The 20,576-nt window shown below is 38.6% G+C and overlaps 1 protein-coding gene across 1 annotated transcript; it reads left to right on the top strand.

The window, feature by feature from the left end:
* The first annotated feature begins 17,086 nt into the window (after positions 1 to 17,086).
* Positions 17,087 to 18,037, top strand: LOC128055368 (olfactory receptor 2G3-like). Its single transcript, XM_052647903.1, has one exon. The coding sequence runs from the start codon at positions 17,087 to 17,089 to the stop codon at positions 18,035 to 18,037; it is 951 nt and encodes a 316-aa protein (XP_052503863.1).
* Positions 18,038 to 20,576: the final 2,539 nt, after the last annotated feature.

The following is a 20,576-nucleotide window of genomic DNA, read 5'->3' as shown; positions in this document are numbered from 1 at the left end:
AGTTACTAATTCTAAATTCTTATTCTCTTCTCAGAAATGTTGTGTGTCTTTCTTTCAGCTATTTTGTAAAGATTCTATGAATAAATAAATATTTATATGATGTGCGTATGTATTTGTGTTATGCTTTCATAAGTCTGGAGTTACTACTCTAGTGATTAACTAGTGACAGATACTCATTAATGATAATGATACTGTTATGACAGATCTGTTTTCTCATCACAGAAGAAATCTTCTGCCTCATTGTGGTAGAGCTCACATCATAGCTGCAGATATGGCGGTTTACCTGAGACCTTCCTATTGCTCTCCGGGTCTCACACTCAGTAGTTCCTAGGCCATATGTGTTCTGCACACAGTTTATATGAAAATGAAAAGGTCCACTGAAAGAGCCACAATTACCTAAAATTTTTCCTATTTGGAGGACTGTTGATTCCAGTTCATTCACTAGAGGAATCTGGGAATAAGTACATTTGGGATTTTTCAGATCTCCTCTACCCACAGGGAAAGCTTCCAATGGCTATGAGCCATGAGATGAGTATTTTTCTTTCATACATGTCTTGTCAGCACAAAATACCTCTCAATCTCTTTTGATCAATTATTTAGCTTTATATCTGGAATCTAATTAAATATGCAAATAGAGCTTTAAGTATTGTTATTAAATGTGAATATTTAATTTGACATAGTAAAGAGATATCTTTACAAAAATTGTCTTTTGTCTCTGATATGTTATTCACTTTTATATATAATATAATTTTATAGAATTTGCAAAATTGTTTTTCCTCATATTGAATATAACATTTTTTTTTAATTTTTACTTTATTTTACTTTACAATACTGTATTGGTTTTGCCATACATTGACATGAATCCACAACGGGTGTACATGCATTCCCAAACATGAACCCCCTTCCCACCTCCCTCCTCATAACATCTTTCTGGTCATCACCATGCACCAGCCCCAAGCATGTTGTATCCTGCGTCGGACATAGACTGGCGATTTGATTCTTACATGATAGTATACATGATAGAATGCAATTCTCCCAAATCATCCCACCCTCTCCCTCTCCCTCTGAGTCCAAAAGTCCGTTATACACATCTGTGTCTTTTTTCCTGTCTTGCATACAGGGTCGTCATTGCCATCTTTCTCAATTCCATATATATGTGTTAGTATACTGTATTGGTGTTTTTCTTTCTGGCTTACTTCATTCTGTATAATCGGCTCCAGTTTCATCCATCTCATCAGAACTGATTCAAATGTATTCTTTTTAACGGCTGAGTAATACTCCATTGTGTATATGTACCACAGCTTTCTTATCCATTCATCTGCTGATGGACATCTAGGTTGTTTCCATGTCCTGGCTATTATAAACAGTGCTGCAATGAACATTGGGGTACATGTGTCTCTTTCAATTCTGGTTTCCTCAGTGTGTATGCCCAGCAGTGGGATTGCTGGGTCATAAGGTAGTTCTAGTTGCAATTTTTTAAGGAATCTCCACACTGTTATCCAAAGTGGCTATACTAGTTTGCATTCCCGCCAACAGTGTAGGAGGGTTCCCTTTTCTCCACACCCTCTCCAGCATTTATTGCTTGCAGATTTTTGGATCGCAGCCATTCTGACTGGTGTGAAGTGGTACCTCATTGTGGTTTTGATTTGCATTTCTCCAATGATGAGTGATGTTGAGCATCTTTTCATGTGTTTGTTAGCCATCCGTATGTCTTCTTTGGAGAAATGTCTATTTAGTTCTTTGGCCCATTTTTTGATTGGGTCATTTACTTTTCTGGAATTGAGCTGCAAAAGTTGCTTGTATATTTTTGAGATTAGTTGTTTGTCAGTTGCTTCATTTGCTATTATTTTCTCCCATCAGAAGGCTGTCTTTTCACCTTGCTTATAGTTTCCATTGTTGTGCAGAAGCTTTTAATTTTAATTAGATCCCATTTGTTTATTTTTGCTTTTATTTCCAGTATTCTGGGAGGTGGATCACAGAGGATCCTGCTGTGATTTATGTTGGAGAGTGTTTTGCCTATGTTCTCCTCTAGGAGTTTTATAGTTTCTGGTCTTACATTTAGATCTTTAATCCATTATGAGTTTATTTTTGTGTGTAGTGTTAGAAAGTGATCTAGTATGAGGCCACCATCACCCTAATACCAAAACCTGACAAAGATGTCACAAAAAAAGAAAACTACAGGCCAATATCACTGATGAACATAGATGCAAAAATCCTCAACAAAATTCGAGCAATCAGAATCCAACAACACATTAAAAAGATCATACACCATGACCAAGTGGGCTTTATCCCAGGGATGCAAGGATTCTTCAATATCCGCAAATCAATCAATGTAATTCACCACAGTAACAAATTGAAAAATAAAAACCATATGATTATCTCAATAGATGCAGAGAAGGCCTTTGACAAAATCCAACATCCATTTATGATAAAAACTCTCCAGAAAGCAGGAATAGAAGGAACATACCTCAACATAATAAAAGCTATATATGACAAACCCACAGCAAACATTATCCTCAATGGTGAAAAATTGAAAGCATTTCCCCTAAAGTCAGGAACAAGACAAGGTGCCCACTTTCACCGCTACTATTCAACATAGTTCTGGAAGTTTTGGCCACTGCAATCAGAGCAGAAAAAGAAACAGAAGGAATCCAGATTGGAAAAGAAGAAGTCAAACTCTCACTGTTTGCAGATGACATGATCCTCTACACAGAAAACCCTAAAGACTCCACCAGAAAATTACTAGAGCTAATCAATGAATATAGTAAAGTTGCAGGATATAAAATAAACACACAGAAATCCCTTGCATTCCTATACACTAATAATGAGAAAGTAGAAAAAGAAATTAAGGAAACAATTCCATTCACCATTGCAACGAAAAGAATAAAATACTTAGGAATATATCTACCCAAAGAAACTAAAGACCTATATATAGAAAACTATAAAACACTGATGAAAGAAATCAAAGAGGACACTAATAGATGGAGAAATATACCATGTTCATGGATCGGAAGAATCAATATAGTGAAAATGAGTATACTACCCAAAGCAATTTACAAATTCAATGCAATCCCCATCAAGCTACCAGCCATATTTTTCACAGAACTAGAACAAATAATTTCAAGATTTGTATGGAAATACAAAAAACCTCGAATTGCCAAAGCAATCTTGAGAAAGAAGAATGGAACTGGAGGAATCAACTTGCCTGACTTCAGGCTCTACTACAAAGCCACAGTCATCAAGACAGTATGGTACTGGCACAAAGACAGAAATACAGATCAATGGAACAAAATAGAAAGCCCAGAGATAAATCCACACACATATGGACACCTTATCTTTGACAAAGGAGGCAAGAATATACAATGGAGTAAAGACAATCTCTTTAACAAGTGGTGCTGGGAAAACTGGTCAACCACTTGTAAAAGAATGAATATAACATTTTTATCTGTTCCAATAACATTCTTTAAAATATTGACTTTTCTCCATATATTCACAGCGATTATTTATTTATAAAATATTATCAAAATCCTTCAGTCAGTTCAGTTCAGCTCAGTTGCTCAGTCGTGTCTGACTCCTTGCAACTCCATGAACTGCAGCATGCCAGTCCTGTCCATCACCAACTCCCAGAGTTTACTCAAACTCAGATCCATTGAGTCAGTGATGCCATCCAACCATCTCATCCTCTGTCGTCCCCTTCTCCTCCGACATTCAATCTTTCCCAGCATCACAGTCGTCAGAGAACTGAGTCAGTTCTTCACATCAGGTGGCCAAAGTATTGGAGTTTTAGTTTCAACATCAGTCCCTCCAGTGAATATTCAGGGTTAATTTCTTTTATGATGGACTGGTAGGATCTCCTTGCAGTCCAAGGGAATCTCAAGAGTCTTCTCCAACACCACAGCTCAAAAGCATCAGTTCTTCTGCACTCAGCTTTCTTTATAGTTCAACTCTCACATCCACACATGATCACTGGAAAACAATAGTTTTGACTGGATGGACCTTTGTTGGCAAAGTAATGTCTCTGCTTTTTAATACGCTGTCTAGGTTTGTCATAGCTTTTCTTCCAAGAAGTGTCTGTTAATTTCACGGCTGCAGTTGCCATCTGCAGTGATTTTGGAGTCCAGAAAAATAAAGTCTGTGACTGTTTCCACTGTTTCCCCATCTATTTGCCATGGAGTGATGGGACCGGATGCCGTGATCTTCGTTTTCTAAATGTTGAGCTTTAAGCCAACTTTTTCACTCTCCTCTTTCACTTTCATCAAGAGGCTCTTTAGTTTTTCTTCACTTTCTGCCGTAAAGGTGGTGTCATCTGCATATCTGAGGTTATTGATATTTCTCCCAGTAATCTTGATTCCAGCTTGTGTTTCTTCCCACCCAGCATTTCTCATGATGTACTCTGCATATAAGTTAAATAAGCAGGGTGACAATATACAGCCTTGATGTACTCCTTTTCCTATTTGGAACCAGTCTGTTGTTCCATGTCCACTTCTAACTGTTGCTTCTTGACCTGCATACAGGTTTCTCAAGAGGCAGGGCAGGTGGTCTGGTATTCCTATCTCTTGAAGAATTTTCCAGTTTATTGTGATCCACACAGTCAAAGACTTGGCATAGTCAATAAAGCAGAAATAGATGTTTTTCTGGAACTCTCTTGCTTTTTCAATGGTCCAGAGGATATTGGCAATTTGATCTCTCGTTCCTCTGCCTTTTCTAAAACCAGCTTGAACATCTGGAATTTCACAGTTCACATACTGCTGAAGCCTTGCTTGGAGAATTTTGAGCATTACTTTACTAGCGTGTGAGATGAGTGCAATTGTGTGGTAGTTTGAACATCCTTTGGCATTGCCTTTCTTTGGGATTGGAGTGAAAACGGACCTTTTCCAGTCCTGTGGCCACTGCTGAGTTTTCCAAATTTGCTGGCATATTGAGTGCAGCACTTTCACAGCATCATCTTTCAGGATTTGCAATAGCTCAACTGGAATTCCATCACCTCCACTACCTTTGTTCATAGTGGTGCTTCCTCAGGCCCACTTGACTTCACATTCCAGGATGTCTGGCTCTAGGTGAGTGATCACACCATCGTGATCATCTAAGTCATGAAGATCCTTTTCGTACTGTTCTCCTGTGTATCCTGCCACCTCTTCTTAATATCTTCTGCTTCTGTTAGGTCTCTACCATTTCTGTTCTTTATTGAGCCCATCTTTGCATGAAGTGTTTCTGTTGTATCTCTAATTTTCTTGACGAGATCTCTAGTCTTTCCCATTCCATTGTTTTCCTCTATTTCTTTGCATTGATTGCTGAGGAAGGCTTTCTTATCTCTGCTTGCTATTCTTTGGAACTCTGCATTCAAATGAGTTTATCTTTCCTTTTCTCTTTTGCCTTTCACTTCTCTTCATCAGGATCATCTAGATTCTTACTGGCTTTAAATCTAGAGCCTGGGTAGGCATACTTGCAACATGTGGTTCTTTTATTTTTTTTTTTTTAATTTTAAAATCTTTAATTCTTACATGTGTTCCCAAACATGAACCCCCCTCCCACCTCCCTCCCCATGTGGTTCTTTTAAAAGTGTGGCTTTTGAATATATTTAATAGAAGATAATCCTAAGGAATCATTCAACAAAGATAAGAAACTCTAGCTGAATATAATACAAAGTTAAATGGAATTGTCAAAGAGTATTCAACCATATTGGAGAAGAAAACCATGATGAAGTCAGAAGCCATTGATAAGGTAACTTAAGTGTTATCTCTGTAAACTGTATTTCTCTATTCATAAGACAAACTTTGGTTAGTATTAATTTGTGACCCTATGGACTGTAGCCTGTCAGGCTCCTCTGTCTATGGAATTCTCCAGGAAAGAATACTGGAGTGGGTAGCCTTTCCCTTCTCCAGAGGATCTTCCCAACCAGGGATTGAACCCAGGTCTCCTGCATTGCAAGCAGATTCTTTACTGTCTGAGCCACCAGGGAATCCCAATAATTATTATTGTAATGAGTGAGTGAGTGAAGTCTCTCAGTCGTGTCCGACTCTTTGCGACCCCATGGACTAGTAGCCTACCAGGCTCCTCCCTCCATGGGATTCTCAGGCAAGAGTACTGGAGTGGGTTGCCATTTCCCTCTCCAGGGGATCTTCCCGACCTGGGGATCCAACCCGGGTCTCCTGCATTCCAGGCAGATGCTTTAACCTCTGAGCCACCGGGGAAGCCTCATTATTGTAGTAATATTCAAAATAAATTATTCCATTTATGGTTTAGGGCAGCCAAAGGTCTAATAAGCAAGATGATTACCCAAATAATTTAAATTCTTATTATTTCAAATAGACATCACATTAAATAAAATAATAAAAATGACACTGTTATGCCCAGTATTGCATGTATTTCCTTTTCTTTGTGCTTATTTTCCTGGGGATAAGGGACTTGACATTTGCCTCCTCATTTGTCCATCTACTAAATAGCCTATGTTCAAGTCCAGCATAGCTTCATCTCCTCTCTTGAACTTTCTTCCCAACAACTCCTCTCCCTTAGCCCCATAATAGTCACTTACATGCCCCTTCCACTATGTGTTTCCACCACTCTATAACTGCTATTTGAACACTTACACTACCCCAAGGACAATTAATTGTTCACGTCTTCCTGAGCATAGTCTCAGACACAGACACAGAGTGAAAAATTTTATGAATGCTAAGCTTTACTCTGGCTGTCCATATATTCTGCGCATTGGCACATATTCTGTTTTCTGAAGTTAATTATGGATAAATCTCTCTTCCTCAAATATCTCAAATGTTATGGCTATTTTTCTCTCAATCTGATCATCATTATCAATTCCTGACAAAATATTCCTTGTTCTTTTTGTGGGTGTACCACAGCTTAGTTTGTTCTTCTGAAATGTCATCAACCAAATTTCTAAACAATTTTTTCCATGAAAATGGCAGAAGAATGAAGAGGTTTTATCTTCATTCCTCTGGACTCTTATCTGTTTATTAGCATCATCTGAGCTTATGCTTATATATTTGTTCATAGCACATTATTGTTTATTCCTCATTAACATTTGATTCCAGAATATAAAAAAACAATAGCATGCTTTTTTAGGCTCCAAGTTATTATGAACAGCAAATATACTGGGAGCATTCACCAAAGAGTATGTATAAAACGTGTAGTTTTGCATATACATGAACCCATGTACACTCACAAAAGCACACACATTCAAATCCATACTGAATAGCATAGAAATGGGTATTCTGGATATATTCTATCTGGGTTCAGCTCCTAGTACAGCCATCTAAACTAGGTTCAAAATTAAAATTTTCTTAAATATCTGTTTCTCAATTTTCCCATTTGTAAAAAGATGTGATAATAATACCTCCCTATTTGGGTTGTAATGAAGAGTAAGTGGATTAATTTCCTTAAGAGCACTTAGAAAAATGGCAAAGTACTTAATAAGCATTAGCTACAGCAGTACCTATATATAATACAGTCACACTGTCATAATAAATTTGCCTTCATATGCACTCTCTCCTATCTTTCTGTATGCAGGTCAAGAAACAACAGTTAGAACTGGACATGAAACAGTGGACTAGTTCAAAATTGGGAAAGGAGTACATCAAGGCTGTATATTGTCATCCTGCTTAATTAACTTATATGCAGAGTAAATTATGTGAAATGCTGGTATGGATGAAGCACAAGCTGGGAATCAAGTTTGCCAGGAGAAATATCAATAACCCAGATATGCAGATGACACCATCCTTATGGCAGAAGTTGAAGAGGAACTAAAGAGCCTACTGATGAGGGTGAAAGAGGAGAATGAAAAAGTTGGCTTAAAAGTCAATATTCAAAAAACAAAGATTATGGCATCTGGTCCCATCACTTCATGGCAAGTAGATGGGGAAACAGTAGAAACAGTGACAGACTTTATTTTCTTGGGCTCCAAAATCACTGCAGATGGTGACTGCAGCCATGAAATTAACAGACACTTGCTTCTTGGAAAAAAACCTATGACAAACCTAGACAGCATATTCAAAAGCAGAGACATTACTTTGCCGACAAAGGTTCATCTAGTCAAGCTATTGGTTTTCCAGTGGTCATATATGGCTGTGAGAGTTGGAGCATAGAGAAGACCGGACACCGAAGAACTGATGCTTTTGAACTGTGTTGTTGGAGAAAACTCTTGAGAGTCCCTTGGACTGCAAGGAGATCCAACCAGTCAATCCTAAAGAAATAAATCCTGAGTATTCTTTCGAAGGATGATGCTGAAGCTCCAATACTTTGGCCACCTGATGCAAAGAGTTGACATTAGAAAAGACCCTGATGCTGGGAAAGATTGAAGGCAGGAGGAGGGGGGGACAACAGAGGACGAGATGGTTGGATGGCATCACTGATTCAATGGACATGAGTTTGAACAAGCTCAGGGAGATGGTGAAGGACAGGGAAGCCTGGCATTGCTGCAGTCCATGGGGTCACAGAAAGTTGGATGTGACTGATAGACTGAATAATAACAACACTCTCTCTTGTAGAATTTTATGTCACGATCCATAATTGAAAGGGAAAGTGGAAGTGAAATCGCGCAGTCGTGTCCAATTCTTTTGATCCCGTGGACTGTAGCCCACCAGGCTACTCCATCCATGGGATTCTCCAGGCAAGAATACTAGAGTGGGTTGCCATTCCTTCTACAGGGGATCTTCTCGACCCAGGGATTGAACCAAGGTCTCCCACATTGCAGGCAGACGCTTTAACCTCTGAGCCACCAGAGAAGCCACCCAGATCCATAATTAGCCCCCGTCCCGTTTATTATCTTCATCTCCAGTTCATTTTCCATGATTAAAAGAGAAAAGCAAAAATACGTATGTACATAAAAATGTCACTAGATGTTCACAAAATTCAGGGTCAGTTAAGAAAATAAGATATCAGAAGTAGTTAAGGTCTGTGAGTGTTTTTAAATATTTAAACTGACAAATAATGATACTCTGTCTAGAAATAAATGCTAAATCATATAGAAATAAATACTTAGGTCTCACTGGAGGTAAGGATAGAAGCAACTGCAGTCAAATTCTCTTCTCTGTCCCTGTCACTTAGAATAATGCCAAACCAGGTAATATCTGATTTTTTTCATTACACTTCTACTATTTTCAGGATTTATTCAATACTGACCTTTGTCTGGAGACCCTGAGATCCATATAGTAGAAGTCAGATTTATGTACATACAAAGAAAGTTTAATTTCAATCATTGTCTACAGAAAGAGAGTGAGATGCTCAAGGACTTCCCTGGTGGGGCTCAGTGGTAAAGAATCCACCTGCCAATAAAAGAGACATGGGTTCGATTCCTGGTTTAGGAAGATCCCCTGGAGGAGGAAATGGCAACTCACTTTAGTGTTCTTACTTTGGAAATCCCATAGACAGAGAAGCCTGGCGGGCTGTGGTCCATGGGGTCACAAAGAGTCGCACACGACTCAGCAACTAAACAACAATCCATCTACTGCCTTGGAACTCAATCTGATGGCTGACTCACATAGCAGCTCACACAGTAAGGACAAATGTCTCCTTTGGGGAGAAAAATTTTAAGTTTGTATGCCTTCTTATTACAGTGCAAAGCCTCACTTGGTACCAATAGTCTTCTGTTTACTTTCCCTAAGACAGTATTGAATGCTCAAATTCGTGTGTTTTCTTCCAGTCCCAGAGTTGGATCAGCTTTCTGCACAAACTCTGCAGCCATCTGCTAAGGCTTGCCTCCAGTGCATAAACGAAGCTGGCCACTGGCTAGAGAAGTGTGTGGCTGAGGCATGCAGAGCCTCTGGAATACCCATGGACCCTTTGAGGGATCTTCAGATAAGACATCCTCAGTGACTCAAGGCCAGGCTTCCTAAGGGGCTCCAGAACTTAGTTAGTAGGATCCTTGTCTCTCTGATGCACTCCAAGAGCCCTGGCTGCTGTTCTCCCAGCCTTTTCCTACCCACTAGTCATGCTCTCAGTATTCTAAAAGAAGTGGGTCTCTCTGGCAGCATCCCACACTGCCCAGGAAGCTGGGCACTCACTCTCTTGTCTCACTTTTTCCCATGGGAGAAGTCACAGGCCAAGAACATCTCTCTTGGCATTAACTGGGCCACCATGGGGGAGAGGCGACACAAGTAACGTGAAACTGTTCTTTGACCTTTGTCAATGCCTCCATCCCCAGAATCTCTGGATTCCTGGAGTTCCATAATGAAAGTCTCAAAAATACCATTATTGGGGGAAAGAGGGTAGAAAACGTCTATTTCACCAATTTTATGACTTCACATTCTGTTTACACATTATTTTTCTGATATGCTTTAGTTCTTTGTGCGTGTTTTCCTTTACTTTCAAACTGTATGCAAGACAACAAAAGAGACACAGATGTATAGAACAGTCTTTTGGACTCTGTGGGAGAGGGAGAAGGTGGGATGATTTGGGAGAATGGCATTGAAACATGTATATCATATAAAGAATGAATTGCCAATCCACGTTCGATGCAGGATACAGGATGCTTGGGGCTGGTGCACTTGGATGACCCAGAGGGATGGTATGGGGAGGGAGGTGGGAGGGGGGTTCAGGATTGGGAACACATGTACACCCGTGGCGGATTCATGTTGATGTATGGCAAAACCAATACAATATTGTAAACTAATTAGCCTCCAATTTAAATAAATAAATTTAAATTAAAAAAATTGTACTGATCACTTTAAAACATTTTTCTACAAACTGTGAGAAGATATTAGAATTTTTAAATGTTTTTATTTATCATTTCCTAGCTCTCATACTCTTCTAAGTTTTTAAATAATTTATAATTTTGGCTATTTTGTATCTACCAATTAATCTGTTCAAGAAAGATTATTAACTTAATTTCATCTGCATATAATAACACCCTTATTTTTAATCCATCATAGTTATATATATATATATATATATATATATATATATATATATATAGCAATTTCACAAATTTGTATGTAATGTCTTCTATTAGCTTGTTTTTTGTAAGACATAATAAACTGGGGCCAATTTCAGGATCCTTTCAGAGTCATAAGTAGGTAAAAATTACCTTTATCCTCTTCTGTGTAACTTCAGACATTTTATAATTCAATTCAGTTCAGTTCAGTCCCTCAGTCATGTCCGATCTTTGTGACCCCGTGAACAGCAGCACGCCAGGCCTCCCTGTGCATCACCAACACCCGGAGTCCACCCAAATCCATGTCCATTGAGTCGGTGATGCCATCCAACCATCTCATCCTCTGTCATCCCCTTCTCTTCCTGCCCTCAATCTTTCCCAGCATCAGGGTCTTTTCCAATGAGTCAACTCTTCGCATGAGGTGGCCAAAGTATTGGAGTTTCAACTTTAGCATCAGTCCTTCCAATGAACACTCAGGACTGATCTCCTCTGGATGGACTGGTTGGATCTCCTTGCAGTCCAAGGGACTCTCAAGAGTCTTCTCCAACACCACATTTCAAAAGTATCAATTCTTTGATGCTCAGCTTTCTTTATAGTCCAACTCTCACATTTTATAATTACTCTCCATAAAATCCATGTTTGTTGTAAAATGTTGTTTAAATGTCCCTGAAAACTTATTCCACTATCCTCTTTACATAAGATGTTCACAGCATTACTCAATAAAATGTTTTGTGGACAAATAACTTGGGATATTCTGGAAGAAATCTAATGAAAACAGGCATTGCCTTTACCATATCAGTGTACTTTGTGGATTTCTAAGGAGTGTATATGCTGAGTTTCTCAAACTTATTTGACCAGAGAAACTTTTGAAAAGTGTTGGAAACGCTGGCCAGAGTAAATGTGTCACTCCCGAGTCCTCTATGGGAGGCTCCTGTCCTGTTGGCGGCCTCAACTTGTGACACAGGCACATGTATTCCACTTCTGAGCCCTTGATGATTCTACAGTGATTATTTAAACATGAAAGTAACGGTCATAATTCATGGAAATCATGCCTCTACACATACACTGGGCTTCCCTGGTGACTCAGACAGTAAAGCGGCTACATGCAATGTGGGAGACATGAGTTTGACCCCTCGGTTGGGAAGATACATACACTGTGCTGAGAGTGAGAACTTCATTTTCACTTTTCTAAGATTTTATTTTAGCATGTACATTGGAGTCTATAAGTCTTCAAGACTGAAGATCTGTGTAATCAGAAGTAGTTCTTTCCACATAGTTTTCCTATGAGACCTTTGTTCTTGGTCACTATTGGGCTTGGTATTAATTGTCCTATTAGGAATATAAAGTCTCTAAGGTTCCACTCCAGACTTGATATCAATTCCTGCTATAGTAACAAACTTTAGTTTATTCTGGCTCCAGAAATAAACACTACCACCTCAGCTTGGTCTTGGATTTAGAGATACATATTTAGAACCTTGTGGTTTGGAAAGCTCATGGATAAGCATCACTTTCCTGGCTTATTTAACTAGTTAGAAGAGTGAAGGACAAAATTTTCAGAGGTGAGGAAATAATGAGAACCACATATTTTCTCTTGCTTATTTACATATTCCAAAAGTTATCTATATAAAGACAAAATAATAATTACTTTCTACAATCACTCATGTCAGTCTTCCTCAAGCCACCCTGGCCAATAATAATTCTCCCAGCTTTCATGTGCATTGTCTATAACGTGTTTTCATTTCTGAACATCATTGTAAACTTACTAGTTTAGAAGGGAGCTCAATTTGAAGTAAGATGTTTGTACACATCCTTTAATTTTGAAGAATGTACATTTAGGATGGGTAAATGCAAAACAGAAAAGAAAGAAAGTGTGCTTTCTCTACATTTGGAAGAATTTCCTTCTCACTCTTAGCTTTCGTAAATTATTTCCACTTATACAGTTTGTTAAGGTATTGAAGATATGAACTCTTCTGATAAAGTCATACATTTGGATTCATACATATATGTATGTTTATGTTGTGTTTGTATGTATGTGTTTTTCCTCCCATTAGTCTTGGAATCATTTTATTTTTTCAAGAGTGGCAGAGAATTGAAGAGACTCTATGCATATTTAAATGTATGCAGTTTAAAATGTGGGATGCAGTAAACTGTGATGCTCATGTATCCTATTTTCCTAGGGACAAGTTGCATGAATGGCATTGGGTTAATGAGTGAGTTAAATATATATGGGCATCATCACTGTATCAGAAGAAATACTTGGAGATTTTATCTATCTACCTATCTATCTTAAGAAAACCCCTAACGTTTCTGGGAAGTATATTTCAGAGCTTTACAGTTTTAAAAATGAGTCTTCTGATATTGCTGCTGATGACATTAAAATTCACTGACTAAATAATGAGGGAGTTGGTACAGCAGTTGAATAGATACTTGGTTTTTAAATTAACATTATTATATGTAACTATGTTGCTGTATGTTTAAATATATGTTTTAGACATGTTTTTTGCTAGTTCAGGGGAAGAGTGGTTTAGTAGAATTAGCAAAGTTATTAGTTTATTCAAAACATATTTATTTGGCTTTGACTATGTTAAAAAAAAAAAAGACCTGTATGCTAAGGATAATACAAAAGATATTTAAGATAGATATCTTAGCCCATTAAGAGGTTACTTTCCATTTTATAACACTTGGCATGCTTAATGAAAAAGGTCCTTATGCATATTGACACAGTGTTAGGAAGTAATTCAGGATTTCAGAAGACAAGTATATTGTACAGTAAGGATGTGAGTGCATCTTAGATGTTGATATAGAGATGAACATTAACAGATAAGTAGAGTTTGTCAAGGGTGAAAGAAGTGGGTTCAAAGACATTCAGAGGAGGAGACTTGGAGTTAGCAAGCAGTTTCAGTACATTATAACTTTATGGAAACAGAGAGATTGATTTGGCCAGAACAAGTTCTAAATGATGGGACATAATTCTGAAAGCAGAAAGGGAAACTGAAATTGTACAGAGCCTTAAAGTCAATTTTACATTCTAAGAAATAGAAGTTGTATCTTGATAAATATCCCATTGTTGTATGATTCTGACAATCATGTACAGGAAGGTAATGAAGAATACAAACCAAAAGATATGAGATCGTCTAGAATGTGTTGCCATCTAGGATGATATGAATTAAAAAGTCTTCTTAGAAAATTAAATGAAATAAGAATATATTGGTTAAAATGCATGAATGTAATCATCACATTCAAACTTGTATTTGGGTAGTTATGTTATCCAAATGATGAATACAATTGATAGAATACTGCAAAGTGAACAATTTTTTTGTCAGGGAAAGTACTGAAGGTTTCCAATTATAGCAGAACTAAAGAGCCTCTTGAGGAAAGGTAAAGAGGAGAGTGAAAAAGCTGGCTTAAAACTCAACATTCAGAAAACTAAGACGCTGGCCTCTGGTCACATCGCTTCATGGCAAATAGATGGGGAAACGATGGAGACAGTGACAGACTTTTTTTGGGGGGGGAGGGCTCCAAAATCACTGCAAATGGTGACTGTAGCCATGAAATTAAAAGATGCTTGCTCCTTGGAAGAAAAGTTATGACTAACCTAGACAGCATATTACAAAGCAGAGGCATTACTTTACCAACAAAGGCCCATCTAGTCAAAGGCATGGTTTTTCCAGTAGTCATGTACAGATGTGAGAGTTGGACTATAGAGAAAGCTGAGTGCCAAAGAACTGATGCTTTTGAACTGTGGTGTTGGAGAAGACTCTTGAGAATCCTTTGGACTGCAAGGAGATCCAACCAGTCCATCCTAAGGAAATCAACCCTGTATATTCATTGGAAGGACTGATGCTGAAGCTGAAAGTCCAATATTTTGGACACCTGATGTGAAGAATCGACTCATTTGAAAAGACCCTGACACTGGGAAAGACTGAAGGTAGAAGGAGAAGGGGATAACAAAGGATGAGATGTTTGGATGGCATCACTGACACAATGGACATGAGTTTGAGTACGCTCTGGGAGTTGGTGATGGACAGGGAGGCTTGGCATGCTGCAGTCCATGGGATCACAAACAGTTGGATATGATTGAGTGACTGAACTGAACTGAGGTATGTCCAAGCTGGATAACTTAAGAAGAAGATGTGTGACAAATAATCAAAAGTAGAATTGAATCATGCTTGACATTCTTATCCATTCAGCTTTTTCAAAATCATCAACAGAGATATGTATATCTAGCATTTTCTCTACAAAAATTTTTCAGCTTTCATGCTTCTCTGGAGATGACATGCAAGTTTTCAAGAAATAAACCTGTGACCCATTATTGATACTTCCTTCTCACTTTCCACATCCAGAGTCTCAAGTTTGTCTAGACTAATCTGTAGAATGTGTCTAAAAATACAAATCTTCCCTGCTACCACCAAGCCATCTGTTTCCTGAAGTATTGCAACGGCCTCCTAACCAGTTCCCTTGTTCATTCACTACTTGTCAATCCATCCTGCAATCTGAGGCCAGCTGTTTTTTAAACACAAACAACATGAGCTCAAAAGAATGGATGCTTTTGAAATGCAGTGCTGCAGAAGACTCTTGAGAGTCCCTTGGAGAGCAAGGAGATCAAACCCGTCAGTCCTAAAGGAAATCAACTTCAAATAGTCACTGGAAGGACTGATGCTGAAGCTCCAATACTTTGGCCACCTGATGCAAAGAGCCCACTCATTGGAAAAGACTCTGATGCTGGGAAAGATTGAAGGCAAGAGGAGAAGGGGTTGACAGAGGATGAGATAGTTGGATGACATCACCAACTCAATGGACATGAGTTTGAGCAAGCTCCAGGAGATAGTGATGAACAGAAAAGCCTGGCATCCTGCAGTTCATGAGGTCATAAAGAATCGGACATGACTTAGCAAATGAACAAAAACAACATGTCGGTTATTGACTCCCTCCTGACATTCATTACCCCTTGACCTGTTTATAAATCCCTCAAAGCCTAACCATTAAGGTGCTTTCGATAGATACAAATCTCAAACACTTCTCTTGATTATTTTGTTTGCTTACTATTACAGGCTAACCATAAGACACTTTGCCCATCATTTTCCTTATTCAGTGATATTTCTCAGATATTTCTCAGCTCCTCAATGCTTTTTCGGTTTAAAGCCTTACCAAGCTACTTCCTCTGCTGAAAATAGTCCTTCCTTATCTTATCCACTAGTTAGCTCTTATTCACTCTCTACTTCACTTGCCAAAAGAGGCTGTCATTTTCAAAATGTACTGCATCTTTATCTCCTTTCCAAAAATGGTGGTTTTTGTCTCTTATCATCAAATTCTTCAGCAGCGAGTCAGCAGTTACTATGAAATGAAAGTGTTATGAATTAGTGACATATCACAAAGGAATCAAACAGACTTGATATTCTGCTACTATATAATACAAAGTTATATAAAGAAAAATTCATAATATTCCAAAAAGTTTTATGAAATAAATGAAATTTTTGAGTAGTGTTGGGTCCTTTAATTAATATAAAAATAAAATATCTGATTAAAAACAAAATGTTTTTAATGAGGAGCTAAACATTTACTTGCAACTTGCAACAATGGTTCTCTCTGAAGACTCTATAACACCATTTAATCTATCCATTTTTTTATTATGAAAAAATATTGAGAGAAACTATTTCTATAGATGGTATCAAATAACTAATTAAAACTCTATGATGATTAGGTTTTTCACCGTTAACATGACTTTAAGAATTGCATGTGTTACTATAGAGTATGGAAATAATTATATAATTTTCATCAAAAAATATTCTTATTGCTATTTTTATTATTGACAAGCGATAGAATGTCGACAAAGATGTTTTTTGATTGGATAACATCTCCTTATTTTCTTTAGCTTGCAAGCTTACAGGATATTATTGGGGAATAAGATGGTGGATTTATAAGAAAAAAGAAACACTTTGGAGAACAGAGCAATAATTAATGATTAATCATTTCTTATACGGTCCACTTTATGTCATCATATGTTTAATTGTTTTCTGTAAGCTCTTGCACACTTTTAATTTCCTCCTAGAGACAAACGGTTCTCTCTCTTTCCCCAAATGGCACACCCCTCTTATCTCACCTTCAGGATCAGTTTCTCTCAACTGTATTTCTGATCTTAACTGTTTCTCACTATCTGACTTCTATATTTTCACATGCACCTCTCTCCTTTTCAAGAGCAGGGTGATGGTGATGATTAATGAGAGCTTGGCAGGGGATTTCATATTGGTGGGCTTCTCTGATAACCCGCAGCTTGAGAAGATCCTCTTTGTGGTTGTGTTAATCTCCTATCTCCTGACACTGGTTGGCAACACAGCAATCATCTTGATCTCTTATCTGGATCCCATGCTCCACACACCCATGTATTATTTTCTTACCCATCTCTCCTTTGTTGACCTCTGCTTTACCACCAGCATCGCTCCCCAACTGCTATGGAACCTCCATGGTCCATACAAGACCATCAGTCCTACAGGCTGTGCCATTCAACTCTACATATCCCTGGCGCTGGGATCCACTGAATGTGTTCTCCTAGCTGTCATGGCGTTTGATCGCTATGCTGCTGTTTGTCGGCCACTCCATTATGCCACAGTTATGCACTCACGACTTTGCCAGTCTCTGGTAGGAATGGCATGGTTGAGTGGAGTGGGCAACACCCTAATTCAGAGCACCATCACCCTTCGGCTGCCCCGCTGTGGGAACCGCAGGATTTACCACTTCATCTGTGAAGTGCCTGCCATGGTCAAGTTGGCCTGTGTAAACATTCATGCCAATGAGGTCCAGCTCTTCATGGCTTCCTTGGTGCTTCTCTTCCTCCCTCTGACACTTATCTTGATCTCATATGGATGCATTGCTCAAGCAGTAATGAGGATCAGGTCAGCTCAAGCCTGGCGAAAAGCCCTTGGCACTTGTGGGTCCCACCTCTTGGTAGTAACTCTCTTCTATGGAACCATCACAGCTATCTATATCCAGCCCAACAGCTCTTATGCCCACAGTCAAGGAAAGTTCATAACCCTTTTGTATACTGTTGTAACTCCCACCCTTAACCCTCTCATTTACACTCTGAGAAACAAAGATGTAAAGGGGGCTTTAAAGAGGCTGGTACAGAAAGACAGAGCACAGCAGAGTGAGAAACTCTGATGAGGTTAATGTATAGACATGGCCTGACTAAGGTTGAGGTGCTGAAGGAAAGATGCACCAGAAGGCATTATCTGGAGACAGCTTCACATATACGCTGCAAAACCAAACCTGCAAGACTTTCTAGAGAATCCATAAGCCTAAAATTGCTTTCTTTCATTTCCTCACTTAAAGTAGTAGAGGATAAACTGTCTAAACAGACATCTTTGTTATCTGTCAGTCAATAAATTACAAGCATGACTTACTATTTCCAAAATCTCTGTGGCTAATTTTCTTCTCTCTCTGCCCTTTTTTTTAAGTCTTGGCTTTGCCTTGTTAAATGAAATCAATCTATTGGTATAAATCCTGGAGAAGGAAATGGCAACCCACTCCAGTATTCTTGCCTGGAGAATCCCATGGATGGAGGAGCCTGGTGGGCTACAGTCCACGGGTCGAAAAAAGTCGGACACGACTGAGCACCTTCACTTTCACTTTGTATAAATAAACAGAGTGATTCTCACGAGCTAGATGTTTTTAACCTAGTAATTTTACTACAACTAAGGACTTCCCCGGTGGCTCAGATGGTAAAGTATCTGTCTACAATGTGGGACACCTGGGTTCGATCCCTGGGTTGGGAAGATCCCCTGGAGAAGGAAATGGCAATCCATTCCAGGACTATTGCCTGGAAAATCCCATGGACAGAGGAGCCTGGTATGCTACAACCCATGGGGTCGCAGAGAGTCGGACACGACTGAGCGACTTCACTTTCACTTTCAAAGAGTACTAGTAACTGCTCTTTAGCAGCTTTTTTCTGGTGGTCTGCTGCAGTATTGCCCATCTGGATCCCACCCTTGGACCAGTAGAAACCTGTGTAGCTTGAAAATCCACCTTATCTGCACTGACTCTGCAACTCACTGTCCCTTGGCCATCCTGTTTAAGTCTGCAGTTTAATTTTTTGTTTGTTTGTTTCTCACTCTTACAGTCTAATTTGAGTCATTGTCAAGTTAGCTTTTCCTTGATATTTTCATTGTCCATAGAAATTGTGTCCACACTGGTGCCAGGAATGTGGATTTTAAGTTTTCATTTTGCATTTAGATGATTAAATGATTTCTATCAAGTGACAGATTATAGGATCCAGTCTTTGCCATGTGCTAAGTGACAGGGCATTTAAATCTAATTCATTTCATTTCATTTCATAAGTGAGTGTGTGTGTGTGTTGAGGGTACCAGTATTTCTAGCAATTGTATTTCCTGATATGGTAGATAGAGGGTTGAGAGGTTTTTAGTCCTTTGTCTTTCTGACATTTGGAGGAATCCTCTCCGTGTGTTTTGTGTTTGCCCCAGTATGAGTGTTCCTACATCTTAACAGTTAGATCCTTCTTTTCTCCTCCCAACACTCACATTTTTAAAATATATATTCGTTGTCAGTTCAGTAATTGTCAGTGCCTGCAAAAATGGAGTTTGTATATCTTGATATGCCACCCTCTCTTACATGTTTTTTTTTTTAATTTTACTTTACAATATTGTATTGGTTTTGCCATACATCAACATGAATCTGCCACGGGTGTACATATGTTCCCAATCCTGAATGCCCCCTCAACTCCCCTCCCCATATCATCTCTCTGGGTCACCCCAGTGCACCAGCCCCAAGCATCCTGTATCCTGCATCGAACCTAGACTGGCGATTCGTTTCTTATATGATATTATACATGTTTCAATGCCATTCTCCCAAATCATCCCACCCTCTCCCTCTCCCTCTCCCACAGAGTTCAAAAAACTGTTCTATACTTCTGTGTCTCTTTTGCTGTCTCGCATACAGGGTATTTTTGGCTTTGTGTGTAATGTGCTCAGTCGTGTCTGATTCTTTGCAGCCCCATGGACTATAGCCCACCAGCCTCCTCTGCCCACGGAATTCTCCAGGCAACAATACTGAAGTAGGTGCCATTTCCTACTACAGGGTTCTTCCTGACCTAGAATTGAACCTGGGTCTCCTGAGTCTCTTGCATTTTTGGCTTTAGTAAAGTTTTATACTTAAAAGCCTTAAACTAAAAGGAAACTGAATCCCTCACTTCTCACATTTGCATTTCTTTGATTGGTTTGCCAAAACTTTCAAATGATTAGATTATTTGAAATCAGTGTTCTTTCAAGACTCTTTAAATAGGCTGAGTAAAGCAGAGACAAAAAAGTTATGCCCTTGCAAATCAGACAAAATGATTCAGGAAAATGAGGGTTTCCTACAGCAGTATCAATCAAGATTTAATATTCTCAAAACCATAAACAAATTAGTCTTTTAATGGAAAACTAAGGGTAACCAATGCCGTTCTTAAAGGACATGGATTCTGAGAAAAGAGAATGTCCTGTCAAATTCAAAAGGGAGTCATAATACTACTAAGATTTCTCACCAATGAGGCCTCTTGAGAGATCTAATGATATTTAGTTATATGTCTTTATTTCTTTTTTTCTTTACTATGTAGCAGTGCTCTGCTTCTACTTTAAATCATTTTCTACTACATTTACTAATCTAATATTTATGAACTGATAAAATTTTCAATTTTTATAAATAT

Source organism: Budorcas taxicolor, chromosome 11, assembly GCF_023091745.1.
Source record: "Budorcas taxicolor isolate Tak-1 chromosome 11, Takin1.1, whole genome shotgun sequence".
Lineage (NCBI taxonomy): Eukaryota > Metazoa > Chordata > Mammalia > Artiodactyla > Bovidae > Budorcas > Budorcas taxicolor.
Note: the sequence above shows the minus strand (reverse complement) of the source record. Positions and strands in the feature narration are given on the sequence as shown.